This window comes from Onychomys torridus, chromosome 17, assembly GCF_903995425.1.
Source record: "Onychomys torridus chromosome 17, mOncTor1.1, whole genome shotgun sequence".
NCBI classification, from domain to species: Eukaryota; Metazoa; Chordata; class Mammalia; order Rodentia; family Cricetidae; genus Onychomys; species Onychomys torridus.
Window position 1 is genome coordinate 59,244,866 of NC_050459.1, and position 18,400 is coordinate 59,263,265.

At 39.6% G+C, this 18,400-nt stretch overlaps 1 protein-coding gene across 3 annotated transcripts in view; it reads right to left on the reverse strand.

The window, feature by feature from the left end:
• Positions 1-18,400, reverse strand: part of Psd3 (pleckstrin and Sec7 domain containing 3) — a 288,299-nt gene that overhangs the window by 52,194 nt on the left and 217,705 nt on the right. For all 3 annotated transcript variants that reach the window (XM_036209203.1, XM_036209202.1, XM_036209204.1), the window contains one exon: positions 9,469-9,539. In XM_036209203.1, the coding sequence (XP_036065096.1) occupies positions 9,469-9,539 (71 nt within the window). The remainder of the gene's footprint in view (positions 1-9,468; positions 9,540-18,400) is intronic.

Below are 18,400 nucleotides of genomic sequence, written 5' to 3' on the forward strand. Positions count from 1 at the left end.
CTGCCTGGCAGAGAAGACAATGTCATTTCAATCCTTTGAGTACTTGGGTACTGGTGGGAGTGCAAGTCTCGGGCTTGAAATTCCTTCCCGAAGGAAGGGAGCAGCTTCTTGTGCACACAAGATAGACTGAGACAGTGACGACACTATCTCTTTAGGCTTCATGACATGTGTATTATTTGAAACACACTTCTCATCCTCACTATCGATACCCCATTCACCCTATAGTATAAACATGAAAGTATTACTGACCATTACTGAACATGAGACACCTTCTCAAATTGTTGCTTTCCCCTCTGGCTAAAATGCTCTGTGCTATAATGTCAGCTATTCTTGGGTGACCCTCTTCAGTGAAAATTTTTAAAATGCCTTTATTACTTTGTTCTACTGTTTTAGTGAATGTTCACTTTACTTGACATTCCTCTATTTTCCAATCTTTATGTAAGCAGGACTATGTCTCAGCAACCCTTTGGAATCCTGGAAATTTTCATAGTGTTGGGCAAGTGACAAGCTCTCCACAGTTCTGAGAGGATATAAAACAAAAAGTGCATGAAGTCCAAATATAATTGTCGTTACACAATTTACCTTTTGTCTAGCATCTGCGTTCTGGTAGATCAGGCATCAGGCATCCAGAAGGATTAGGGTGTCCATTGATAGCCCTCTGTATGACACATTAGCAGTATGGAACCTCAGTTCCAAGGCTGTCTGTTTACTGCCCTTTATGTAGGCAGCTCGGTATCCCAAAAACCATTCTGAAGCATAATCAGGAAGATATACCCATAAACAACCTAGATCTGCTAATAAGCATGCTTATTACATTACAATGACAGGTGCTCGAGTCTCTAGGATTTACATGAGGTTACTGTGAAGGGGTATTGTTCATTACTAGTTGAGGTTTCAAGCATTCAATTTTTTCAGATATTTTACTTTTAAAGGAATGTTAACGATAATAAAAAGAAAGTAGAACTTAGTTATAAGAGATGGTTGCTTTCTCTTTCCTTCCTCCAAACCCGCCTACATACACCTCCCTGCTCTCCTTTAAATCCATGTCCTCTTTGTTCACCATTTGCTTTTACATGTACATATGTACATACATATCTATTCCTAAATATAACTGTTCAGTATATATAATGTACATGTATGTTTTCAGGGGAGCTATTTGGCACTGGACAACCAATAGGTGTGCTATAGGGAGAAATACAATAAAATTAAAAACTCAAAAAAAAAAAAAAGCTGGGTAGTGGTGGCACATGCCTTTAATCTCAGCACTTGAGAGGCAGAGGCAAACAGATCTCTGTGAGTTTGAGGCCAACCTGGTCTACATAGCTAGTTTCAGAACAGCAAGGGCTATACAGTGAAGCCCTGTCTTTGAAAAACCAAAACAAAAAACAAAAAGAAAAGAAAAAAAGAAAAAATACAATTCATTTTAAAAAGTTATCCTTTTGATAGCTTGTTTATTCCCATTTGAAGTGGATGCTTTCTAGCCACGCTGGCATTCTTACTGATTTACGCACACACCACACCATACACATACATACACACATATGCATATTTTCTCTTTATTTAAAGAATTTAACACACAACTCTCTCCAAATGCAATCTGTTGCCTCCCCTAAATCAAGAGAAGCAAATCTTTTTGGAGCTCTAATGCAAACTGATGCTGAAAGCACATGTACAGAGCTGTTCCCTCCAATGCACTTCTAAGGGAGAAGACAATGGGCTGGAAAACGTTGGTGACTGGGAAACAGCATTTCTTGGCATCACTCCATAAAATGCTAAGTGTAAGAGTATTTCCCATGCCTAGGCTTACCAGGAGATGGAGGGGGTGGAAATCCTGTGGTTAGGTATTCAAAGGAAAGGGTTAGTCAAAGATAGAGATGCTAGAGAAAACAAAAAAGTGAGTCAGGAGATGGGATTTATGCAGTAGAAACAGCTGTGATATGTAGAATTTAATTTCAAAGCCTTGCTCCCTATAGACACAAAATCATCTGAAAAGACCAGTATGGGCTCAGCATGCACATATGCTAATTTAGTAAGGCCACAAAAGAGGGCATATAAATCAGAGGCTGTAACAACTCCACAGGGAAATAAAGGACAATATAAGGTAATTGGCCAAGTAAGAGTATGGTTAATCTGAATATCACCAACTATCTTCATGTATTTGGGTTACAAAGGAAGGCCAGATTCACAGAAGAATAACACTTTTAATCTTATAGATATATTACCATAGCCTTCAAAATGTCTAAAATACCAATGAATCAAATTTTTTCAAATATTTGTATCTCCCTTCTGAAGTGTGTATCATCTCCAGGTACTAAGTGTGCACGCCATCACACAGATCTGATTCAATCCTATAGATGATGAATCAAAGGGAAGGCCATTTCCCAGAGAAAATCAAGTGTGTAAACTGTAAAGCTGTACATCAAAAATGAGCATGGTCCCTTTCTCACAATAAGCACAAAACCCCAATAATGAGCTGGGAAAAGGCTGCTGTGAGACAGATACTGTTACAAAACTGTTGTAGACAGTAAAACCTGGTATAACTTTTATATGTATATTTTTAAAATGTTTCAAAATATAATTGCTAATAGTTTCTACTCTGTGATTCATGACAGGAATCCACTTTTAAGGAAGTAAATAGATACACATGTGTTGACTAGTTTTATGTCATCTGAGAGGAGGGAATCTCAATTGAGAGAATTGAGATCAGGTTGTAGGCAAGCCTTTAGCTCATCTTTCTTTCCTTTTCTTCATTCATTTCTCATCTATTGCACCCAACTGCAGTTTGCCCTCCACCCACTACTCCCATTCCCCCCAAAATACACCTTTCCTGTCCCTCAGATCCACTCCTCATCCATTTCCCTTCAGAAAAGAGCAGGTGTCTCAGGGACATCAACTGAACACATCATAACAAGTTACAATAGGCACAAACTCATATCAAGACTGGATGAGGTGACCAAGCAGGAGGAAAAGGGCCAGAGACACCCCCCTCCCACTGTTAGAGGAGTCCCACAAGAATACCAGATCAACAACCATAACATGTATGCAGAGGACCTAGCTCAGACTGGGTACAGGCTCTGACTGTCACTTGAGACTCTGTGAGACCCGATGAGCCCTCCTTAGTTGATTCGGTGGGCTGTGTTCTTGTAGCACATTTTCTTAATTAGTGATCGATGTAAGAGGAGCCAGCTCATTGTGGGTGGTGTCACCCCTGGGCTGGATGGTGGTCATGTTTGCTATAACAGACTGAGCAAGCCATGGAGAGGAGGCCAGGAAGCAGCACTTGGCTGTAGCCGCGGCATCAGCTCCTACCTCCAGGCTCCAGCCCTACTTGAGTTCCTGCCCTGACTTTCCTCTGTGATTGACTGTTCCCTGGTTTATTTATCAACACTCTCCTCCCCAAGCTGCTTTTGGTCATGGTGTTTCATCACAGCAACAGAAACCCTAAGACAGTACTACTATTTGTAACTATAAGAAAGAGGGATATGTCAGAAAAACTGAAAAAGGTTATGTTGCAGAACATTACTTAACTGAAAACATTGCAAGCATATTAAAATAAATTCTTTCATGAACCCTAAATGGGGGAGGAATTGTAATGGCATCCTATGACAGTCACTAGATTTAAAAAAAAAAAAAAAAAACACGTTTGAAAGAATTTAGCAAGAAAGTGTTTATGATACATGTGAGCAGAAAGGTCAAGATGCCAGAACTATGTTCTTATATGAATCCGAATAGATTTTAAGAACCCTCCGAGAGTGATGTTATCAATAGCAGAACAGGGAGTCCCAGCTCACGCCCTCCTAGAAACACTGATTTCAGGACATATTGTTTTAGTTAGGGTTTCTGTGCTGCAATAAGACACCATGACCAAAGCAACCTGGGTTTATTTAGCTTATGCTTCCACATCATTAAAGGAGGGCAGGGCAGGGACCTGGAGGCAGGAGGTGATGCAGAAGCCATGGAGGGCTGCTGTTCACGGGCTTGCTCCCATGGCTTACTCAGCCTGCCTTCTGACAGAACCCAGGACCGCCAGCCTGGGGTTGGTAGCACCTATAATGGGGCTGGGCCTTCCCATACAAATCATTCTTTAAGAGATGTGCTAGAGTCTCGCCTCCAGCCCCATTTCACAGAGGCATTTTCTCAGCTGAGGCTCCCCTCTCTCTGATGACTCTCTAGCTTGTGCGAAGGTGACAAAAACTAGCCAGTACACCACACATGGGGACCCAAGTGTCTCTTACCAGAATGCTGGAATTTAGCTACAAGCATGCAACACTCTCAGGAAAGCACAGAACTGAGAAATCTACAGTGACAGGGGAGAAGAATGTGGACATTGTCCACTCCAGCCCCTCCCTCAAGCTGATGCAGAAGGGAATATTCTGGCCCAGGAAGTCTCTCTCTTTCTTTCTGGAGAAATCGAAGTGTAGAGCATATATTCATGTTCTAGCTCTTCAGAAGACTAATCAAGTAATGAGCATCTCTTGGCTCCCTCCAAGCAGGATGGAACTGGCATGCTTTGGATGCCTGGGGACTGCTTAGAACAAAAGAAAGTGGTGGGTGGCTTGCTGTCGCCAGCACAGCTTGATATAATCAGGAGAAATGCACTCAACCTTAAAGTTTCTCTCTAGTGAGGAGGGGAGGAGAGCATGTGGCAGTATTCTAAATTTTCCAAGGACAACCTGGGGGACTCAGCCTTGGCCTTGGCTCACTCACAGCTTTAGTGGAATTGACAGCTTGGGAGCCTGGGGGCTGCAAAGAACAAAGAAGAAAGGCAAGAGCTTGGCCCAAGGAACATCGCTGCGCAGGGAGAACTTTACAGTTCAAACTTCTCTCTTGGGAGAGAAGTGGAGGGAAAGAACATGCTTCCTGTGGTCTGGCTCTCTTGTGGACTGTCAGAGGAAATGGGATCTGCCTGGTGAACTGGCATACATTGAATGCGCAGTGGCTGTTCAGAATAAAGAAAAGCTGGGTGGCTTGTGGCTGTGGAGCCAGTTAACCTGGATGAAGCTAGACATCAGAGGACAGAAGGACAGGACAATAGCCTACTGTGAAGGAAACTAGCCCTCCTTGATAACTGAAACTGTACACACAGGTACAAAGAAATTACATGTTCTTAAAGAGACTCTCTAACCAGGCCTCCCTGGAGCAGGGAGTTTTCTGTGTCAAGCACTTCCTTAACTGTCAGAGGTGGTTGTTTCCTCAGTTGGAAAGATTTATAAATGAAACCTAGAAGAGATACAATGAAACAAGGAACTTGGTTTAAGGAAGAAAAATAAATCTCTAGAAACCAACTGTAAGGAAAGAAAGTATATAGTATACGAATTGCATAAAATAAAATGTAAATAATCACCATAAAGAGGTTCAATATACTCATGAAAATGATGAATAATAAAATGTTTCTGGAACAAAGAAACAGAAATATCTAAAAGAATAGAAAAGGAAATTTTAAGCCAAAGAATACAATACCTAAAATTAAATATTTAGCTGAATAGTTCAACAATGGACTTGCTCAGGCAGGGAAAATAAATGGAAAGAAATAGTGGACTCTAAGAAGTATTTTTCCCCCAACAAAATTGGTCAATATTTAGTTAAAATAATAAAGAAAGAAAGTACTCAAATAAATAAAATCAGGGGTAAATAACTGTACGTGATGATGCTGAAATGAAGAAGTTTCTAAGAAAGTATGCTTAAATATGTAGCAACATATTGGACAATCTAAAAGTATTGGACAAATCACTAGGAACATATAATCATCAATGTTTAATTATAGAAAAACAGAACAGATTAAGATACCTATAACTAGTAAGAAGATAAACTTGATAATGTTAAAAAAAATAACAAAAACCAAAAAACCTTGCAACAAAGGTGAGCCTGGTCCCAGACAGCACCAGCAGGGAATGAATTTAAGAATCCACCAAGCATTTAAGAATTCATGCCAATACTTTTTAGACATTTCCAAAGCATGGAAGAGTAAACATATCCAAACTTATCTTAGGGGCCAGCATCACTGTGATACCAAATATATGCATAGAAAAGAAAATTATCAGCCAACACTCCTGATGAACATAGATGCAAAAGTCTACCCATAACCATAGCAGGCTGAATTCAATGGAACATTAAAACAATCAAAGATCCAAACTAGAAGTATTTATCAGTAAGGATAGAGCATAATTTAGCATAAGAAAATCAACCAAAGCACAAAAAATATCATACAGAGATTCACATTTATATGTATATGCCTTAACAAATCCTTGAAATGCACTTAACAAATTTCAATATACTTTATCAATATCATGATGGAATTATTTAAAAACTAGGCACAATTTGATATGCTTATGTATGTAAAAAAATCTACAATCTGCCAAAAACTCATTAGAACTGATAAAAATCAGCAATGTTGCATAATATAAACTAACACACAAAATCAGTTTTATTTCTATACACTAACGGGAAACAACTTGAAGAGGAATTTATAATCCCATTTAGAAAAGTGTCAATACACATAAAAACATTAGGAATAAGCAACCACAACAGGAGATTCATAAAGTGGAAACTGTAAAGCACTGCTGAATGTAATGACACAGAAAAGAAAGAGTTGGCTGCGCTCGGGGTTAGAAGATTTAATGTTGTGAAATTAATATCTGGATTATTCAAAGGAACCTACAGATTCAGGGGAATCAATACCTTATTGACATATTTTACAGAAATTAAAAGTGAATTTGATATTGACAGAGCACCTCAAGCCTCCAAGACAATCTAGGGAAGGAAGGAATGAGGGAAGAATCATGGTGTCTACTGAAAACCTGTCACAGAGCTCCAGCACAGCATGGTCTGAAGGCAGAGCAGCTGCAGAACGATGAGCCTGGGCGAGTCCCAGCCGTATAGGACCAAATCGTTCACAGGGGCCAGTGCTACACCAGAGGACACAGAACAGTGCTAGGAAACCTGTCCATCCATTTACATCTTAGAGTAAACGAAAACATTAACAAGAGGGATTAAATTTAAGACCCTAAGCCACAAACTCTCAGGGAAACAAACAAATGGGAAAATCTTGGTGATGGTTTTTAGATAGGTCACCACAAGCTCAAACAGTAGGACTGCATTACACTGAACAACTACACATTGAGTAATGGTGACCTCGGGAAATGGGCGAACTACCTGGTGCTCAACACTCTAAATAACAAGAGACATCTACGACTCACTTGCAAAACAAACAAAAACAGAAACGAAAGAACAAGCAAAACACTATTTGAAGAACAAAGTTCTTGAATAGAGTTTCTCTAAAGGTATACAAATGATCAATAGGTATTTAAAAGGTACTCAATGGTACCTTTATAAATATAAAATAAAGAATATGTACATGCATACATATTTATATATTCATACATATTTACATACATACTTAAACACACACGCATGCATGCACACACATATATATACATATATATATAAACTTTTCCTATTCATTTCTCCGCATACTTCCCTAAAACCCTTGGACTTGCCATGTTGCCAGGAATGTCTTTTGTGTGTTAACATTTAAGAGGGTGCTAGAAGATGGCCTAGCAGTAAGAACTCGTACTGCTCTTCTAGAGGACAAAAGTTCAGTTCCCAACACCCACATCAGGTGGTTCACAACTATCTGTAACTAGCTCCAGGGCATTTGACATCCTTTTCTGGACTCTATGGGCAACTGCACATAAATGCACACACAAACACATATATACACATCATTAAAAATATAAATGTTAAAAATATTTTTAAAATTTCATAAGGTATATACCATCTTATTCATTTCTTTTCCTGTCCCTCTCTCTAAAATCATCATATAATCCTAATATTAGTGTCTTTGTTCTTCTCAGTCCTAATTCATCTCTGCCTCTTCATAATACAGTGTGTGTAAAACCCTGCTGGCCTTTAATAAGTGGTGAACAGCTTCCAGTTGAGCACATTGTTATCTCTTAGCCTTCCTGTCTCTGCCCACACAGAGTTAGGAGCTAGAAGCTCTGGAGACTACCTTCATGGAGACAGGAAGCATAAACTGAACCATAAACAGACCTGTAGGTCTAGAACTGGAAGAAAGGAATCTGACAGAAAATGTACCTGGAAAACTTGGAGTACATCTGAATTTTCAAGTGAAATATTTCATACATAAAAACGTGTGTGTATGTACAGGTGTGAGTGAAAGTAAGGTAATTAAATAATACACTAAAGGATAATCAATTTATATAATAAATATCTATGGAATTAGGCCTTGTCACTGGTCTGTATCTAAGATCTAGCTTGCTATATTGCCTATGGAACAATTAGAACAGAGCCTATCCATTTCCTATCCACTTTCCTGATCATGTGTATATCCGTATCCATAAAACTTTAGTTTCTACCAACACACACACACACACACACACACACACACACACACACACACAAACACACACACACACACACACACACACACACAGAAAAATAGAGACAGGAGTAGACAGAGAGAGAGACAGAGAGATTCTAAGCATCAATTTTAACAGTTCTATGAGTGTTTGATGTGGCTTTTTGTATACCTTAGCATAAAAGGATACATGTTTAGTCAGTGTTTCATATAGCTCGGTTGAGTAGGATCAGGCTAGCCCATGTTCTAAGTGGCTTACAAGCTTTAAGAGACTCCATACTAAATATAACAGGAACTTGCATGCTACGCCTAGTTCAAGTGACTTCATATTATACAGTAGAAGTTTGTTGCCTGTATTTTGAGTGAAAATACTAATGAAGAATGACTCTACACCTTGTTTGTGTGATTAAAACCACCACTTGCCCAGTACAAACCACAAGACACAGACTTGTTCATGCAAAGAAAACAATTACCTCCTATGAGTCTACTGAAGTAGATCAGGAACACATGTGCATATCAAAATCCTATCAGAAAACCTAGTCTAGTGAACCTGCTGAACACACCAGACCAAGGGAGGATGGAACCCCATTATCACCATCATCTACTGACTTGACATATATTATTCAATATGTGCATTATAGGATCTATAAGAAATAAGTTCCTAACACCTGTTCCAGGGACTTCAACTCAGCAAGGTCCTATACCTGGGCTTGAATAAGCTCTGCTCTGAACCACCTCCAACAACTTCCGCAGGTACTGGGCCAGTAATCCCTCACCACATTACTCTGCACCATGTGACTCTGAGTGTGCATCTGTTCTCTGCCTTTGCCTTTAGTTCTCTTAAAGCCATTTCTATATATCACTGTGTGATCTGGGAGTTAGTTGTAATTAAGATGAGAAGAAAAGTACTTCTGATTGCCGAGGGCCCTTATCAAGTAAATTCAGGGCGATCTGGTGAGTTACAGGCAACGTAGTAATTGACACAGCTCATGGATCAATAAACCGTCATTGCAGGAAGACATGTGTGCACCTATGTTTTTGACTCAGTGTCCCCACAGCAGTAATTTTTGGTTTAATCTACTGTACTTTACCTTTTGTAAGTAAAGAACTGTTCCCTTCAGGACAGCATAGAAGGTTTTCCATCCTCGCTTTCCTCTTGGAGCTAAGAAGGGGAAATGTAAAAGTTTAGTTGACAAAAATCAGCATTTTAAAAGAACAGTTTAAAACTTCAACATGATGATTGCTTTTTCAATTTTCCTGGTTTGTTAGCTATCAACAGAATGAAAACTAAAAATTCCTTTAAAGCTATTTGTTCTAAAACACGTTCATGTATTGTTATATTTCATCCTCACAATCAGGTATTATGACTTTCCTCTTTGAAAAAGTAAGTAGATAAAACGTCGTCTTGCTCATAGTCATACATTTGGAAGGAAGAGGTGCTGGAAACATCTCTGGTAGCATAGCTCTACCTGCTGTCCTTCAGGAGAGATGACTCCCAAAAGATAGAAACAAAAACAAAAACCTCCTAGGAAAACTAAAATAGGTAGATCAGAGACACACATGACTTTGAGAGAAGGTACCAAGGGCTAGATTATGAAAGGACTCCGCCCTTGACGTTTCTCTCTCAATGCTCCCGCCAAAGCATAGCTCTGTGATCACGTCTATGCAGATTGTGTAGAACTCTGATGCTGATGTTCCCACAGTGCAACTGTCCTTTGTTTCCCACCTAAATGTCTCTTTCCCTAGACTCAGGATGATTTGAGACCAGACAGTCTAGATCTCTAGATCACAGATCCTTGTACAGTATAAGCAGATTTATCTCAAAGATTCCTAAAGTTGATTCATTCATAAGTCATTATATTCCTTTTATTATTCTAGAATATAAAGCAGATTTTTCTCTATTCACTTAACACATTCTATTAACTCAACCAATCACTCAAGCAAAACCACAGATCAGACAAAAGCTTACTATTTATTCTGATAAAACTGAAATATGTGACTAGAAAATGTTATCACCTCAATGTTGTTCTGAACATGTTAGTTCCAATACAGAAGGAGGGCCAGTTACTCATATCCCTTTAGCATACACTTGGCTTTCTTTAACGTGGGCACCTGAGTAGTTTAGGAAACATTCATATACAAATCTCTTTGAGCTGAGTTCTCGGGACTCTTGGCTTGGGATCCAGGTACCTGTCCACCTACAGAGTCCAAGTGTTCCTGCCAGCAGCACGCTGAGACAGCCACCTGGCAAGAAAGTCCTCAAAACATCCGCTCTGCAGGTTTCGAGGGGAAAGAGAAAATACCATCCTTCTGTTTCGACTAGGTGAAGTTTGAAGGTATGTGCTGAAAAATTTGTTTTAATAAAAAGGTACATTACAATTTCCTTTGTTAAAAAAAAAAAAGAGAGAGACTAACATGAAGGAGAATTTAGTAGGTAAGTCATGGCAGATGATAAATTCTGATCCTGCCCATATGAGACTCATGCACACAGGAGTGACCATGGGCTGTGTCACCTGATGTGAAGTGGACTCTGAAGTAGCATGGCCCTGTCTAGAATTCACACTATCTCAAAAATGACCCCTCCCTGAAAATTCACACAATCCCTGAGGACTTTAGCCCATACATTAAACTGTGTGGGTAATTTGCATAACCTTGGATAAGGAAAGCCCTGGCTAACCACTGGAGAGAAGCAGAGGAAAGCCTGTTTCCTATGAGATGTTTATATAGGTCCTAGTGTTGAAAAGCTTTCCCTGGGGCTCTAAGATTAGTGTATGAGATCTTGAGATAACTTCAATGCAAAGATCCACAAATCTATTTTTCTTCCATAAAGTAGAACTATGTCTAAGAAGCCAAGTAAAGGTTCTTTATCATTGCCATAGTACATCTATCGGAAACAGATTCTGAAGAGCAGCTCATGTGAAAAATCAACCTGAACCCCGCCCCTGAGGACCATTGCCAATTACCTTTATGGCATTTGCTACTTTTCCATTTTTCACAGAAGTGGAAGACTTAATCTGGACCTTTATGGCTATAAATATAGTCATTTATGATTATAATTGGCATAGTCTAGTCAATTATAATCGAGTTGTTTAAGACTTAAATAAAGCAATTTGCAATACTCCTAACAAGCAAATGTTCATCGACTACAGCCAGTTTGCAGTAAGGCTGCTCACCACAATGCTAGGAGTAAGGCGCTATTATCCCCTCCATCTCTCAGGGGCCTGTGGGTGTAAGTAAGTGAACTGGAAAAAGGAGAACCGCAGGGAGGCCCTCTGATTTCCACCTCTACCATCTCCATAACATTGCTAGTGAGACTGCATGAAGTGAGGCTCAACTTGACACCAGGAATGAGGAGCACTGCTCCTCAGAACAACAACTGTCGGATGCATGGGGACTGACTCTCAAGTTCATGTGCTATCGAGTACATACAGCTGGGTGAAGTACTGCCAATACAGTTACGTAATAAATACAATGGGAGCGATGAGGGGAAAGACTGTGACTCTATGGGAACCCCAACATTTGAGTGAAAGTAGGGTGTCAAATAGATAAATATTTGAATAAACACCCTATTATCTAGGGTGAGAGTGCTTTACAAAACAACAAAAAGATACAATTTAATGCCAAGATCATGCTTACACAGCAGTTTTTAGCTCCCATTCTTCCAAGTCCACCAAGGGTAGTTCAGTTGAATTATTTCCTGTAAATACGAGAGCCTTGCAAGGAAGGATTAATTCCAGGCATCTGCCTCCAACCTATATAACAGCAGTATTTATTAGTTTAGCTTAAAATATTACTGGTTAGATTGTTTGGCCAGTGACCTCCAGGGATCCATCTACCTCTACCATCCCGGAGCTGGGGATATAGATACATGTCACCTTGTTTGACCTTCCTTCCTTCTAAGGGTTTTTCAGCTGCTCTGTCATATTCTCCATGTCATTGTCCTTTGTTGCTACCTGCTATGTGGTTCTAACTCCAGTATCCCAACCACTCCTCCTCCATCTCTAGTCCAATACTGACTAGAGGCTTGGGTGAGGCTGATGAGCTCATGTCTTGGGACCTGGACTCACTGTTGTTCTGAACCTCACTGGATTTCCCTTTGATTGTTACAGAGCCATCCATTTTATTTAAAGGGTGTTTAAAAATATTTGCTCTATCACTTTCAAAAGTTTTATAACAGGAAAGTTCACAATCTATAAGTCAACATATAGTGAAAAATAGAGTTTCTAGTTCTTTCTTTTAAAAGACATTTATCCATGAGCTTTTTTTACCTAGGAAGAATTCAGTTGGAGCAGAATATAGAATATATGAGGGTAAAGATAGGGTAAGAGAAAGTAGAACAAGGCAATCAGTTGGGAGGCATTTACAGTAGTACAGGCAGGAGAAAAGGGCCAGAGCACAGAGGTCTGAAGTATATTAAAATAAAGAAATGGAGGAAGAAAGGGGAAGAGACTACCCAAGTCCTGCTATGGCTGCTATGGCTGCTATGGCTGCGAGGCTAGCCTTGTACATATCTGTTCTAACTGATCTACACCAACCTTTCAGGTAAATAATGATCTTTAACCCATACCAACACCTCTATAACTATAATTATTAGTGCCGTTCTGAAAAGTTAAGAAAGCTGTCTAATAGGTTGTTCACTTGAAGATTCCAAAGCTATTTCAATGGGCAATTCAGATCAATAAACATGGTATGGACATCGGAGGAAGGAGGAGCTGGGAAGGAGGTAGTGAGACTGGAGGGCAGGGGATTTATGTGCGATCTTTAGTCTCTCTGAAACTGCGGCCTTCAAATGCATCCCTGATCAAGGCTACAATCTTAGAATAGAGGCATATCCTTGTGTATGCTCTCTTCAACATTTCTAGAGAATAACATAAACATCAATAGTATAAACATTATGGTCATAGTAATAAGAGCAGCAGCTAATATTTACTGTGAATATACCATATAGCAACCATTCACATATTCCACATGTATGAGCTAAAACATAAACTCTATAAGGGAGCCGTGGATGCAATCCACATTTTGCTGGTGTTAAATCTGAGATCCCCATAGAACTCAAAGCATGTGTCCCCCCCCCCCAATCACTGGGCACTTTCACTCTGCTGTGTGCTTAGACCAAGGCAGGTTAAACTGGATCTAGGGCAAAGTGTCTTGGATTGCTATGAGACAGAAGGGTGATTAGATTATTTACAAGCTGATTCAGCAAGAGGGGACTCTCAGGAAAAACACTGCCTCAAATAATCGCAGAGATATTTATATAATAGCCTATATAATTGCATTTGGACATACCCCTTAACTATCAGTCCTGGCAGGGGTATTGTTTATTGCCCTCTCTGCAGGTTAAAATAAAACTGAAAAAGACCAACAAGATCCTGTGATTCTTCTTCTATAACTTCCATACACACAGATAAAATTTTCTGCAAACGGAAAGTCAGCAGTGGCTCTAGAGATGGTCTACAGTGAAACTTTCACTAGCTCTTCAATATCACAAACCAGTTGTTACATTCCACACTGAAGGACCTTATTTGGAACTATAACATGCTGTGAATAACGTTCTGCCTTAATTTACCACGAGTCTCCATAGCAAAGGGAAATGTGTATCTGGGGCTGTGCACTTCTGTAGAGAAGGTACACCACATCTCTAAGCAATGCAAGAGCCTTCATAAAAAGGTGGAATGTGTATCTGGGGCTATGCACTTCTGTAGAAAAGGTAAACCAGATCCCTAAGCAATGCAAGAGCCTTCATAAAAAGGTGGAACGTGTATCTGGACTGTGCACATCTGTAGGACAGGCACACTGCACACCTAAGAAGTGCAAGGGTCTTCATAACAAAGGGAAATGTGTATCTGGACTGTGCACTTTTGTAGAGAAGGCATACCACATCCCTAAGCAATGCAAAGACTACACAATCATGTCCCATTTTGAACCATTCCTCACTGAGTTCCCTCATCATCTGTTTCTTCAACTTTAAATCAGAAAAGCACAGTAGGCAAAAATAAAATATTCACATTACCTATTTCCTCATTTAAAACACCAGCATTTCTCAAAGCTGTCTTGAAAACATGCTATTTGTCTGTGTAAAATGACAAACCTCTCTTTTCCTTTGAGGGTAGAGGTCAGTATGCCATACCAACATTAAACAGGAAGAGTCTGTTCACATTGTCTGAACGTTAACAATGTAGGCTCTGCCAGGCCAACCAGCAGCAGAAATATGGCACAAGATTCTTCCAATTTCATTAGCTTCATGGAAAAAAATCTTTAAAAATTACTTTATTTCCCTACTGATGATACTCCAGGTACCACCTATCTGGCAGGTGACAGTTCAGGTGAATCTGTTTTCTGCAATTGGTTTGCAAAGATTTAGATAAGCCATAGATGACAGATACAGGAATCAATAAGGGAAGTTCAGGTGATCAATGCATACTTATTCCTAACAAAACATCCTCAAGCATGAGGACTACCATCTTTATTAGCAGAGCAGAGCTCCGGTACTCTCCAATTAGAGCTGGAAGCAACTGAGTCCAAGCTGAGCATAACAGAAGCTACCGGGGGAGATGAGTCACACAGTATTAAGCAAATGATAGTATTAGTCATTCCCAGGTTTATAACAGGGTGGTAAAAACACAATACTACTATTGTAACATTATATTTCTAAATTGATGTCCTTTGAAGCACAAGACAATTTACATATTAAAAAATCATTTGACCCTTATATTCTTTCTCTGTAAGGTAAGGATAGTCTTGCCAGCTCAGTTACTTGTATTTTATTAAAGGAAAAACTGGGACAGCCTAACCTATACCTATTGCTTTCCCAGAAAAAGATTTCCTTCTTTTATATGACATGACTATGCTTACATGACTGACAGAGAACAGAACATGAAGGGAGAGGACTAGAAGACTATCTTAGCCCAAAGCCCCTGACAGCCTCACAAAGCCTTCCGAGCTAGAGGAAGGCACCTGAAGTTGATTAGCAACTTGATGCCTACAATTCCTCTTACTATAAGTACTGTCCACTTAATATTTTTGGTTTTAAACCTGTAATATAAAAATGTCACTAGTTTCATACTTACAATGTTATTTAGTTGTTCCAGGCATATGAATAAGTTTGGGACACATTTTACCCCTAAAAAATGTGTGTATATACTTTAGTTGCAGATTCCAAAGAAATAAATCTCAAATAGATCAGGAAATTTCCTGCTAGTGAGATTTCATGGTACCAGAAATCTCCTGGAGGAGAAAAGACATCACTGGTTTAACTGCTAGATTCTACATGCTACAATACCAAACTACCAGCAAGATGGACCTACTGGATTAATAAGACATAACTATTAGATTAACTGACCACTTTCTGATTTGATTTGCATCCTGATTCAGGAGGGAATTACAGCTAATACTGTAAAACTATCCAAAGGCCCATGACTGGGGAGTCATAGGCCCTATGGTAAAACCTACTCTTCAAAGTAAGAAGACAATGGTCATGTCATCAAGCTTCCTTCTGAATTTTTGTGTTTCTACTCATCAATGTGAGTTGTTGCTCTCAACCACGGTCAGAGGGAGCTTCTTTTTGCAGTCGGTGGAAAGATGCATAACTAGTCAAAGTGCTGAGGATAAAGAAGTGATTTTAAGTGCCCAGGCCTATTTCAGACACCATTATCAATCCCCCAACTCATTCCCCCTCAAACCCTTCCCTGCCAAGTCTCAGGGAACATCTTCAATGTGTAGGCAGAAAGAATGTAAGAGAAGGAGGATGAGAGGGATTCTGAGAAATGCTGTCATCTGTGACACTCCTAACAGCTCAAGATCAGTCCAGTCAAAGTTCTAGCATGGATGAGGAGGCCCTCTTGAGGCTCCACCCCTATTAAGGAGCTATTGGTAATTAATTTCTATCTGCTAGGGGAGCGAGAATAAATTCTTTGGGAGTGTGACCACTTTTTAAAGGAAAAAGGACATTTAGCACATTTAGTTTCCCTGGGAGAGGATATAAAGTATGACATATTGTTAGCACATTATTTGTATCCATTTAGTCCTATGCCTTGTCCTGACATTGAGGTATCAAGGGATTAGTAGAAGTAACAAACTGGTGGAGAATCTTCTGTCCAGGTATTAATAAGCAGAGTACATTCAAACTAAGCTCATATATGCAGCACTCTGCTCCCACTTAGGGGGTGATTTCATGGGTGGCCACTGCTGTAAGTCCAGGATGAATGTAAATGACTGGCTTTGAAAAACAATGTGGATGGGAATCAGAGTATGCACATTAGTTAGGTGTTTTTAAAAAAGGGGGTGGGAGGGAAGTATCAGAATAATGGCATATTCTTTTTATTTATTTATTCAGGAAAACAGATATGTTCATTGTAGAAACATGAGATTTTTAAAAATCTAGTTAGAGCAAAGCTCATACTATCATGTGATAGAACGTTTCTTTCCAAGATAACATCATGACCTACTCCTTCACTTCAGTTAGGGCTCTGCTCAAGTGTCATTTCATCCAGGAGTCTTCTCCCCACTTCTGCAGCACAGTGTCTACTCCCTTCATTCTTCAAACTTCAACATTCTCTTTCCTTACACAAACATAACATAACATACCCTCAGATATAACAAACTCTCTCTTTACTCTGTCTCCCTCTCTCCTGTCTCCTGGGATTCAATCCCCAGCACTGGGCATGTGAGACAAATACTCTACTGATTAATTTTCCTTTGATTATTTAATACCTGCATAAATTTATCATAGGATAACAAGCACTCTGCTCAAACTTGAATAGAAGCCCCACAAAGTACTTCTGGGTTTTGGTATCTACAGCTCAGATAACATTTGCTCCATTCCCAATTTAAAAAGTCAAAATGTCCTAAATAGGCAGATATACAACATATGATCCAGAAGATATTAATTAATATTATGGAGAATTCTGTGTATAGTGAGTGCTTTTGCTATCAATTGGGTAGATAGGATGCACCGAGAGGAAAGGGCAGTGGGACATGGTAGTTTATGACCATAATCCCAGCAAGTACTCAGGCAGCTGAGGCATGAGGACTGCCATGAGGTTTTGGCTATCTCGAACGGAACTACAGAGTTCAAGTTATCACAAGTTATAGTCTAAGACTCAGCTTCAGAACACCAAAAAAAAAATAAAAAAAATAAAAAAGTCATTTAAGAAAAAAAAACACACATAGAAATTGCTCCAATAAGATGCTATTGGGCTGGGGGGTGGTGGGCTTTAATCCCAGCACTTGAGAGGCCGAGGCAGGTAGATCTCTGAGTTCGAGGCCAGCCTGGTCTTCAGAGTGAATTCTAGGATAGCCATGGCTGTTACACAGAGAAACTGTCTCAAAACAAAACAAAACAAAACAAAACAAAACAAAACAAAACAAAAAAACCCACAAACAACCCAGAAAACCCAAACCCAAACCCCCCCAAAAAAACAAAACCCAAAAAACAAAAAGATGCTGCTGGATCTGCAATAAAATATCAGAAAATAACCAGGTTTATAGGAACTGACACAGCTTGACCAATTATGAGGCTATGTGAGGGTTGATTAAGGGACAAACAGCAGGGACAACTGACTTTCAGATTCTAAGAAACAGTTATCAGAACACTTATAAAGTGGATCTGGCTGAGGGAAGATGCTGGAAAACTTGTTCTAGTAGACTTTAAAATCTTCCTGAGACACAGTGACTTCACTTAAGGGAAAGCTACAGACACTGAAGCAAGCACACCAATGAGTTACCATCAGGTCTTGCAGAGGCACTCTGTAAAACTTACAAAGAGCTAAATGCCTAGATGAAGTGTAGCTAATCTCTTATCTCTGAAGTTGCAGGCTACTGATAATTGGGGAAGGAGGATTTAAGGAATTTCCTTAAACTGAGAAACACCTTGTGACCCATGGAATGACACAGCCAAAGCTACTGCTGAGCATGCATCTCTACAAATAGCAATTCAAGTCAGGCCATTGTAATTGTGAAGCTGCCCCAGGCTCCCTGGCACCTTTAAAATGCCTCTAGGCAGAAGTCGCTCCAGGTCAATAA